Genomic DNA, 12,321 nt, shown 5'->3' on the forward strand with positions numbered 1-12,321 from the left:
CCATGTCGTAATCTGTATTGAGTGCGTCTTTGTAATACAGTGTGTTGAAAAATAACAATTTCCCGTTCTGAAAATGGAGAGGATGCTTCATGAAAGATTAATAGTAGTAGACATGATGAATGGAAATAAAACAAGAAAAAAAAAAAAAAAACGATTTCCGTAGTTGTAACAAATTCATTCAAAACAGTGTATCGATTGTGCCTAATTATCTGTTATTTGAATGCATTAAAATAAATGTTAAATAATTGATACTGGAAGATTGGTGCAATATTTTTGAACGAAACAAAGTTTTATGTCGTAAAAAACGTATCTGTTGTTAGAATTTGCATAAAGCGAGTCGGTCGGTGGATAATTTCTCTGCGGAATTGAACCTGCGAAAGTTTTGATTCTCAGGGAGATGAATAATGCATTCATACGACTTTATGATTTATTAATTCCGTATCAGCGAATGAAATTACACTTCGATAATAACTAATGCGTTTTTATATATATATATATATAATATATATATATATATATATATATATATATATATATATATATATATATATATATATATATATATATATATATATATATATATATATATATATATATATATATATATATATATATATATATATATATATATATATATATAATGTACATGAAAGTTTGGCAAAAGTGCCACAAAAAACTCAATAAGAAAATAAATTCTTTCGCTGTATAGGCTTGCAGGAAATGGTAGCTTGTAGTTTTCGTGATTCACAGAGAGTCACAGCTGTCGGAGTGGTAGGTATAATACATAAATTAACAATTATAAATAATATCAGCGTAATAAAATAGACGTTGGCCAGGGCGTATCGAAGAAACGTTTTCTGCCCCGAGCCGAGAGCACCGAGAAAAATTATTGCACTCGAGTTTGCCGCGGGTTTAACATTGTCAACATGACCGTCTCGTTAAATTCGTTGAATATTATCGAGGAACGGTCGTGGTTTTCGGGCTCAGAGACTACAACACCCGAGAAAACCAAGTGTCTTAATTGTTTCCTTTCAAAAACGAACGGGCCGTCGGCGATTGTTTCCTTTTTCTTCGAATAAACAAATTATGCACATTACAGGTGGAATAATAAGTAATTGTGTGACATGTGACAAGTATATTAACATATTAATATGCAGACGTGCATCGCGTATGTATATGTATATGTATGGACAGACGAAAAGTTCTTTTACTTTTTTCTTCTTTTCAAATATTTACATGTTACAACTCACCCCGCAGAATATTATCACTTGTAAGTTAGCCCGTTGTGCTCGTTGGTTACATACAGAATAAGAAAGTATGTGTGAGAATTGCTCTTCACGGTGAAAGCCAGCGGTCGATGCAGTTATATTCGAGGGGTTAACCACCCTTGCAATTTCATATAACCGAACAGGTCACGTGACATTTTTTTGGCATCATTTAGCTGAGAACATTTGAAGTACTTCCGGTAGTACGAAAGCAAACCACTCAAAAATCTCTCGAAACTGTTTTGTCGTATGAAATGAATTGATCGGTGGCTAATCCCTCGGTTCTACCGATTCATTTTTCTTCCACCCGTAATTACCGATAATACACGAGAGTTTGAAAATCGTTGGTTTCTCTTCAGGTAATTCGAGGCACATCAAATTTTCGATTTTTATAGGTTGGCTTGCAATGTGTTCGAAAATTTGTATATCAGGTTTTTCTTATTGCTTTCCGCTTCGATCCTTCAAGTGTTATACCTAATTCCTCGATTTACATCTGTGGAAGAATAGTTAAATATTATTTGTACATAACGGGAGAAAAACCGTATCGACCACTGGCAATTATTAATGTTAATATACATACCTATATGTGGTTCGAAATGAATGCAGTGTGTTATTTATACCTACGATATTAGATAACATAATATTTACAAGTTGATAATCGTACATTTTTTTGTATTATATGTTTTTACCGTTTAATTTTAGGTATATAATTTCATGTACCGTAGTCTTAATAATAAATATATTTGTAATGTAATAATGTAAATAGCAATAAACAGTCAGCAAATCACTGGTCAACACCTATTATATTATATTTATACATATATCTATTGTATAATCTTACGTATGTATATAAATTCATTCCAATCATACAGACCTTCTGCATAACCATGTACAATGTGTCACCTTGCATCGTCGTTACAAATTATCCGTAAACATATTCATAACGTATATTTTAATAGTATCTCGAGGAGTTTCATTATTATATATTATATGCATTAACGAATTATAAATCTATTCCAAAATATTCACATATTACAGTCTAATGTATATTCTAATCGCAATTATAATAATTGGTTTCATAGATGTATAATAATTTAACTATTACATGTATGTATATATATATATATTTTTTTTTACAGATTATACAATATAATTGCATGCACACGAGGGTCGATATCAAGTTTGTAGCCGAACTTTTTCACCAACTGAAAAATACATTCACGTCTGAACATTTTCAACGATCTCACGTCTAACGGATAAACAAAATTGCCTTACTTTATACGAGAAGTTGAGAAGGTTTCCCGTTCTTATAAAGATCAAGAACTTCGCGCGTGGTTTGGAAAAATTCCGACGGTAGAAAAATCGGCATCTATTTATTGACGGATAAATTCGATTAGTTTGATCTAAGAATAAGCTTCAATCATACGTCACGAATGATAGTGCAATACGCTACAATTAAATATTTTTGCTATGGTAAAATAACGAAATGAAATTGGTAAGAATTTAGCAAAACAATGTTAATGATTGTCTTTGGTGTTTTAGTAATTTTTTTAAATTTGCTTAAATCGCCCAGATTAATCGTCGTGCACACACACACACACACACACACACACGCGCACGCACATTCGTAGAGAAACGCACACTGTTTCAACTAAATTTCATCAATTACGTACTATTATCATTCATTTATATATTATATAACTGTGTCAGTTTCAATTTTCATATATATCTATATTATATGTATATATATATATATATTACGCGTATTACATAGTTAATCTTGTTAACATATAATTATAGTTTTTTATTAATAATTGTATTTAAAATCAGTTTATATTTGTTTAATGTTTTTTTTTTCCCCGTTCTAGAAAATGCCGAATGCGTTAAAAACACTGCGTTACAACGTCACTGTATAGGTATAATACCGGAATTCGTTCAGTTTGTTCGTTGTCATCATTAAGGAAGAAAAAGAATAAAAATTCATAAATTAGACCAACAATAAAGTTTAACGAACCGCAAGTATGTGAGAATTTTTTATTTTTTTTTTCTTCAACAAACCACAACGTAGGCCGGAAGTTTCGTGTTTAGTCGGGACGAGGATTAAGTTTCTTGTATCACCAGGTGCGAATTCTCATCTCACCTGCGCAACAGCATGACCAGCAGACTCGGAAAGTAATTACTATTTGTAGCTGAGTGCAATTGGTTCCGTAATAAACGGTAATTGTTGTAAAAGAAACTGCTTCAAGCCTGGAGATGGATTCGAAATACGAGTTGAAGTACCAGGAACATTACTGCAGGACCTGTAATTATTAAAAGGAATTATTAATTATTAATATAGATTAACGTTCGGCTGCAGAGGGAAACAAATATCACACTATGCCTCTATTCTCGGGTGATAGCCATTAGTCGTCGTCGGACAGTTTTATGACGACTTTTCGCGCACGTTGCTAAAGGGACCGGAAGTGGCAACTTTCCGGTACCGAATGAAATATACCGCCAGGAGACTTAGTTCCGAGTCAAGTAATCCGATTACGGCGGCTTACCTCGGAACGTAATAGTATTACGAACATTCGGAATAGAATTATCCACCTTCGCCTTCCCTCGCGGTCTTTCCGACTAATATAAAGTCTACCAAAATAGACAATTTTAGTGGCGTATAATTTCGTTTGCCATCTACCTTGGACGGCTTCTCTTCGTTTCTTTTCTACCGAAAATGACTGCTATTTTTTACCACAGTTGGTTCGACGATGCCAATTGAGAAAATGGAGCATACCGTGGCATGCTATTGCGATAAACAATTTGGTGTTTGCAATAACTTGGAAATTCATAACGTCTGACGAAATAAAAAATTTATAAACGTCGATTGACGGAAAGAGAGTACTAGAATTCAGTTTATTTCTTCTGAGACATTTTTCGTTAATATTTCTACATTCGATTGGTTAATTAAATTTATGCAAGATACGGGATTCGCTGGTAAGTGAGAAATCAAATTATTCGTACGAAGAAGATCGAAGATTTGAATCCTATGATTGGATTTAGTTTTACAAATTTTCACACGTAACTATTTTCAGAAGGTGAAACGAGTGCAAAAACAATTAATCGAGACTAAATGTCGATTTTCGGTACAGTTATTGGAAAAATGAACACGATTTACGTGTTTCCTAGTAATATGAGATTGAATTGAAAAACAATCCAGATATTTAGAGATTTGCAGATCGATCATTTAGTAAAGTAAGTGTCTAAAACGTGAAGGGTCGAAAATCGTTGAGGTACAAAACGAATTCTAAAACAGAAGGTCGCGAAGGGGAATAAGTAATGTTTTCAGACCGAGAAAGAGACAAGATGAAACGGTCGTTTGTTCCGCATGGCGAGAAACGGCGAAACAGCCGCGAATCCTTCCATGTCAAAAAAGGAACGCCTCGTTTCCGCAAAGTAGAAAGTTTGAAAAACTTTTCAAATTCTAGGCAATTCTCTTACACGGGGATATCGCACATTGTACAGGTGTACGATATACATGCGAGAATCAGCAAAGGGGTTGGCGTTGATGCTTCTACGACTGCAGAGATTCGCAGCGAATCAAGGAAAATCTGATTAGTCCCGGTTCTCTAACATAATAAATTATACTCCGTTATTTCGCCGTGCGGAATATGAAATCCCCCGAGTCAGCACTTAGCTGCTAATTCTTACCCCCTGGTCATCTTTCCGCGTTTTCGTTGACGCAATTAAGTATTATCTGCGGAGATTCGCGTGTATCGGGGTACAAAGGCTTCAAGGGATCTTTTCTTCTTCCTTTTGTTCACAGCTTCTCTTGGGGTTTAATTTCACCCAGATATTCCCCATCTTCAACTTGCGTTTTCATATTCAGATATCGCAGGCCCAAAACAATGCTGTGTATAAAGCAGCGTTGATACAATTCAATTCCTGCAGGGAAATTGTATTCGGCGCGAGGGAAATAAGAGATATGGAAAAAACAATCCTGATCTCGGGAAAAATAAATGCGTCAATTCTTATATTCGACTGAAAAATGTCTAGAGTGGAAAAATACCGATGTAGCTTTTGTCATCGACGGTATTTTTTTTTTTAGTGAATCGAAAATTTTGCGCTGGGATTTATATATATTTTTATATTCTTAATCATTTTCAAATCATTATCAAAATTCAACACATTTGCATCGTTTTCAGTACGCTTATTTTTAGCAAGACTTTTCTTCGGAATTCACGATGCAAATTTCAAATAAATTTAGCTTGAGAAAAAGCGTTATCTTCGAAAGTATAATATTCAGTGCATTTTGGAAACCGCGAAACAACAAATCTTTGATCACGTATTCTCATTTTTATGGTGAATCTCAACGAGCGGATTTTAACAACGAGAGAGCCGAAACCCAGTCTTTACGCGATCGCCAGAGGGCATGAAGGGGGTAGGGAGGGAGGAGAGGACAGAAATTACGTCGTTGGTAAATATATACCGAAACACCACGCATTTACCTTAGTACTTCCGGTTAAAAGCGCGAAACAAGATTAGTGCGACGTTATTCAATTACCAAAAACGTGACCCAACTCCGGCGCAATTATTTAGGCTCTTTGACAACGTGACGTAGGTAAAACGAGGAAAATCACTTCTAATCATCATTTTGTGACGCCATAATGTCTCGTTTGCATTTAGTTTGCAACAAAGTGGAGAATGAATTTAAAAAATAAAAATACACGGTCAATAATATTGCAGAAAAAATGCGACAATTCAACTTTTCGCAAGTTTTTAAATCTTAGAGATCCACGTTTTTGCGATATTCCTGCAACGGTTTCGCAAGTATCTCAAGTGTAATATAGCATATCTTTACAATATTGAGCGCTGCGTGGAGGTGTGAAATTCCTGAAAGCGCTGAAACACTTGACAGAGTTCCGACACTCGCCTCAACTTGAATGAATATTAACTCTGACGTATAGAAAATAGTGTGAAAATTTTTCGGTGATATTTGATAAATAAACGACACTATAACATCGATGGGTAGCGGTAAAAAATGGTTGGTCATAAATATGGAATAACCTGATATTGTACGAAAAGTCGTATGTAGGTTTAGGCGATAATTTTATACGACTTCTCCGATCGGCAGGACATATTTGGGGATTAATTTTTGAGCCCGATTTTTGAAGCGTCGCCGTTTCCTCGCCCCCGCCCCCCCCTTGTGCGTCGTAAACAGCCTCTGGCTTATAAAGATGAATTTTTGACGATTCGACCCTCGGCAAGCTCCAGCGAAGTCCTCCTTCCGTCGATAGGCGTAGCTGAGCAGGGTTGGTACATATATCCTGCCTGCACGAGGATATCGAAAAATTGATGACACTCCCCGAGGCTCTCAACGCCGGCGAAGGTTATATAAGAAAGACTAACTCACCCTCGCCTCAGCTCGAAGACATTCTCACCTATGAAATATCCTTAGAGAAGCAAATCTTGTCGCTCCCCCTCCCCCCCCCCCCCCCCTTGTTATCTCGCGATTCGCGGAAGGCAAACGTCCCCGGTGCCTCGTACTTTACACACGATCGATGACTATCGTTAAATCAGAAATTCATCCGCGATATAGAGGGAGAGTGGTCGCCCTTTTTTCCATGCAATTTCATCTCTCCCAAGTTATACGTGGGTTACGCCTATGCCGCATGAATTTCGTCATGAATTTTTTTTTATATTCATCCATTTGCTAGCTGGACGTCTGAATATTTTAGGGTGAAAATTAGACTACTTTTGTTGTTTAGTTACATTTTAAACCAGCTCTGTCAGTTTATTTTTAGAACTATAACCGTTTCGTTGCGGAAACCGAAAACAAATTAAACGAAAAATTGAAATCGCGCACACGCCACAAAACTGGATATTCATCCGTCAGTTAAACATATTTTTTTTTATCAAAACTTGTTATACAGTTTCGTAAATTCAAAGCGGATGAGACAGATTCATTATTGAGTCGGAAATACGATTCGTGGGTTAAATTTTGTTCGTTAATTTGGTTATTTTCACGATTTCAAAAGCAGAATACCGAATAACATTCTCTACTAATTGAATTTTAATCCGACCGTTGTGTGAAAATGAAAACAAATATAAATTAAGTTCCACTGTATGCATTTAACGATAATGATAACAACGGTACGTAGCAACAGCAGCACGGAATGTATAATCCACGTAGTTCCAGCTGAAGCATAAAGTAGGTAAAATATAGGAAGCTTCTCTCTGTATTGTTTCGCGTCGGATTTATGTGTAGAAAATTCCGTCTCATTGAATGATACTTTCTCATTGTTGGTACATATTCCTTTCGCTGCAGTATTTCACGAAACTTTTCAATTGTGAATCTCTCTATGGATGCAGTTAAAACGTTTTCCATCTCTTTTGACGAGTTAATTTCGACGACTCAACTCGAAATAAATCAACGTAAAATGTGGTTAGCGAAGAAGATAATTGTCAGACGGATTGAAAAATTTACTCCTTCGCTAGGATTTGGTGGATATAGTGCACAATTTTACTGCGACTAATCGTTACCGAATACATTTTTTTACAAATAAAAATAACGAAGTTTCGTTTCCGGAAATCTGACAGAGGATATTTTCATACCGTGATTCGATTGATATATAAGCTGCTTAAAATTCAAACGTAACGTATCGTACAATCAAACCTTCGACAACTTTATCGTTATAAACTATACGCGTGTTTGTGCTGAATCCGGAACGTTTTCCGTACGACATTATGACATTGAAACAATTGAAAAAGTACCCATTAAAATTGTATAAATTGTGATCGATGAAATGATATGTGCTGTGTATCGGAAATATTTAAAATACTCAAATCTAAAGCTATTTGCGTACACACACACGCACACACACACGCATATATATATATATATATATATATATATATGTGTGTGTTCCACTTATGTGAAAGTCTGAGGTGCAGCAATATGACTTTTTCATACCCCATAAAAATCGAAGAGAAAGACGAAGAAGAAGAAAAAAGGTAATGTTTATTATCGCATATCCTTTATGGGAGGGTAACCTTTTCTTCCTGCACATACGATATGTGTGTCTAAAATTGCCCAATTTCGCACACTCTGCACCTACACACGATTTCAACTTTTATCCTGCAATAGAAAAAAGATCTGGGTATACGTTTTCTTTTCCCTCTCAGCCTGAAGTCGGTGCGTAAAAATCTATGCTTGTTTTCTTTGTGCTGTCAACTTTGGTCCCCGCTTTCGGTACAAATTAGTTTTTTAAAATCACATATGTATATTGCATATACATTCGAAAATTTTATGCGAATTCTTGACGTATGCTATTTGCAACGGTAAAAAACGCTCATTTCTTTACCAAACTTGTCACGGCGCGCGGCGTAAGTTTTTTCGCAGCAATTGATAAAGTTGGAAAACATCCATTCGCAATAGGAGGAAATATCGTCGATGCTCTTTTTCATTTCCATTCAAGTTTCATTTAGGTTGAATTTTTCGTTGTGTCTGCGGTTTCTTCTTGACTGTGCGGCCCTCGGCTTATTCCTGGAAGTTCGTATGGGGGTGGGAATAACAAAGAAAAAGGACGGAAAGTAAGCCAGTTGAAACTGATAACAGGCTTCGTGAGGATGGATTTAGAAACGTCTGGAGAAACCCCTTCGGCGAATATTATACTTTATAATAAGACGTTTCACCTGCGGGAGGCGAAGGAGCAAAGGAACGAAGGGGCGGAGGGACGAGGGTTAGGTTCGTTCGAGTGGATCAATTTGAACCCGATGTCTCGCGATACGATTCCCTCGAATAAACCCTTACACAGGGCACTTTAACCGAAATAAGCAAACGACTCGTTCGGTACGTCAAATTGATCCTAACACAATCCCGCGAATTTCAATTCGCCAAGGAATACACGAGGACTTGAGCACCGAATAAGCTCGAATATCTCATCTAGACCCGTGGCATGTACATATATCTGCAAGTTCGCAAGCACAACCGCCGTTCAATGCGCCTTAAAAATTACCCCTCGACGACACAGCGAACTGTGTCGAATAACTTCGTCATTGGCTCGATTTCCATCCCACTTTATATAATCCCGTTTACGACCCTCAACGCTCAGCTCAATTCACTCTCTCAGGTCTCTTTGCTCTTAATTCGCTTGGCCAAATTTATACGAAGCCCCGAAATACTGCAGCTACCTGTTGACTGCGCTGGGCAGAGTTTTTTCTTTTCCTTTTTTCGTCAAACAGTCTCACGAACAAACTTCCAGAGCGTTACTAATTAGCTAGTTTTCATAACGATACTTGAAATGGAATACGTTTTGTTCTTGTAATTAGCTGCTGTTTACTCGGAGGACCAATTTTTTAAAGCGATCGCGATGTTAAAGATTCGTGATTTCGATGGAAAAATTGCTTATGCATTCGGAAACTGTGATGAATTTCTCAAACTTGATTGATCGCAATCAACGACTGACGATCGCTATCGAGGAATTAACTGACGATCGTTTTTCAGCAAAATACAGACTTGGTTCTCAATAGATTTAAGGTTGAAAAAGGACGATTGAACATGATTTGAGTATTAAATATTTGGAAATTCGTTGAGTGAAAATTGTAGAGAGAAGTAAGAATCGAGTGAATTTGAGATTTTTTGAATCTCGGGAAGAGATTTCGTATGAAATTAAAGTTAAAATCACTACGATTCTCGGGATAATATTTATATAAGATTTGTGTAATTTGCGGTTGATCGAAGAACTCGATGAGTACGATTTACATTTAATAATTGATCAGAAATTTGATAACGTGTAACAATGAAGTACCGAATTTGTCTGTGGAAGGTTGAGGTACGGCTCAATCCGCACTGAAGAATTTCAAATTCAGATTGATCGGAGACCAGAAAATGTTGATCGCGTGTAAAATTATTTCTTTCAAGGCTACATTTCTTTCAACGTATCCGACCTTTCTAGGGTTTTGTTATCGTAAGAGGGGTAGAAATATTGTCTCGAAAATTATGGAGTGATACAAGATTTTCAATCTTCCATCTTCTCAAATCGGTATATGATAGGTATAATATTGTTAGAAATTTGACATTCGGTACAATAACAAATGTCCATGCATATTGAATAACGTAGTAACCGTTTTTATATAATTAAAAGTAAAAAGCCATCTGCGAAGATGAAATCTACATAACGAAGACGTAGCTAAACGGCTTTACAAAATCCGTCACATCAATTTATAGATGTAAAATCAGTCAATTTTGTTTTACCATCGATTTTGAGTGAATTTTTTTTTCTTCTAGATAAGCTGTAGAGATTTTCTTTTTTTTCAATAAATGAATAAGTCAGAGGCGTATAAACTTGTATAGATAAAATTGTGAATATTAATTATTTTCAGTCATTCATTCGAAGATTAAAATACGCCTTTTCTATCTATGTGTATGAATGTTCATTTTCAAATTTAATACGACATTTTTTACATGTCTAGTCTTTTTTTTGAAGGAAAATTTTTTTTTTTTTCTCGTATCGAGCTGTTACTTTTCTTTATTATTGTCAAAACAGGTTCCGTATAGTTTGTTGGTGAAAAATGCGGCAGATATCAGATATTTTGTTTCTAGTTTGAATTTTTTTAGCCTAAACAACAAGTCTTCCTTGGAACATTTCTTGTCAAAGACAACAAACGTTACAACATATCGTTAACCACAGTTTCTGATCTCCGTTTTCTTGAATGTTATAAAATTTTGAATTAGCGAGATTGAAATTACCTTTACACGTGGAGGCGTGACCCTGGGTCGGTTTTACGGTGAAATTGTCCTCCTCGTCGTAAAATACGTAGCTGGCATTGAAGCCGGTCCCGTCCAATCTCTCGTTGCTCTTGAAAGTGACCCTGAAGAATTTCCCGTCACTGTCGACGTCGAATTCCTTCAGTTGGCCGCAATGCCGGGAATACTTTCTATCGCGTGCCATGTAATTTGAGAACTCGACGAAGTCACTCGCCGAGGCAGCTCCGCATCTGAAAGATCGATTGCAATCGTTATCGCGTCGTCTGCCGTTGGGGTGTAGAATAGGTGTCGAGGAATAAGGAGGAAAGTAGATAGGGGGATGGGAATGGGGAGAAAATAAATACAGAGGGTAACAAAAGACGGGGTGCAGGGTTCGCTCTCCGCGGGCTACGTAGCCTTTTTTCGCGTAAATTGCACACCGTCACGAAGACGCACGGTGAAATATTGCCGGAGCGAGGCGTGAGCTACCCTTTGGGCAAAAGGGTTTCTGAAAGGATTACGAGCAATCTCGCTCTTCAAATATGAATTCGAGCTAAATTAGGGAAAAGCTCTCTACCTGCCGTTTCGAGTCATTTTCTTTTTCTTTTTTTTTTTTGGGTGGGGGTTATTTCTTTTTCTTTTTTTCGCCCCCTCACTCCGTGAGAAACTCCAGTTGTACTTTGCAAATCACCTCGACGTGTAAAGAACCTTTTACATTCCCATCACGAACTGTTCTAATTGAACAAACGTTTTAACCGAAGTCATGTGTAAGGGTAAATACAAATTTGTTCACACACGCACACGCATATTAGAGGAGGAGAGGCTTGGCTGAGCAAGGATTACGGCCAGCTGGTCAGTCGGTCATTAAATTTTCTACGAGAGAGTCTGCAGCTGTCAGACTTGGCCTTAGCAATTTACGAAATTTCGATGGTACATTTTTTTTTTTACAATCATCATTTTTAGGTTGAATACTAGTAGAAACGAACCAAAGATAAGAATTCTCCTCTAGATACTCCTATATATTTATCATTTTTAAGTTTGAATAATCGTTGACGGAAGATAATTATCGAGATGATAATGAAATACGAATTGTTACATGAATTATGATTGAATAAAGTTGATTCCAAATAAATAAATAACGATCTGAGAGGAATACAAATAATACATCATTTTTTTTTTTTTTTTTTGCATTACTTTAGTAAACGAACAAGCAGTTAATTACATACGTAACGCAACGTGTGCGGCACGTATATTTTTCACAGATTCAATGCTGAAGTTACGTCATAACTTGGAATTTCATCAATTTTTTTTCTATTCTTTCGTCGAAAAAAA

At 36.3% G+C, this 12,321-nt stretch overlaps 1 protein-coding gene across 1 annotated transcript in view; it reads right to left on the reverse strand.

Annotated features, from left to right (window-relative positions):
* Window positions 1-615: 615 nt before the first annotated feature.
* LOC124177767 (suppressor of lurcher protein 1) overlaps window positions 616-12,321 on the reverse strand; it is a 354,466-nt gene continuing 342,760 nt past the window's right edge. The window contains exons 12-13 of the mRNA XM_046560556.1: window positions 10,993-11,240; window positions 616-3,565 (exon numbers count right to left, since the gene is read on the reverse strand). Of these exons, the coding sequence (XP_046416512.1) occupies window positions 3,507-3,565; window positions 10,993-11,240 (307 nt within the window). The 3' untranslated portion in view covers window positions 616-3,506. The remainder of the gene's footprint in view (window positions 3,566-10,992; window positions 11,241-12,321) is intronic.

Source organism: Neodiprion fabricii, chromosome 1, assembly GCF_021155785.1.
Source record: "Neodiprion fabricii isolate iyNeoFabr1 chromosome 1, iyNeoFabr1.1, whole genome shotgun sequence".
Lineage (NCBI taxonomy): Eukaryota > Metazoa > Arthropoda > Insecta > Hymenoptera > Diprionidae > Neodiprion > Neodiprion fabricii.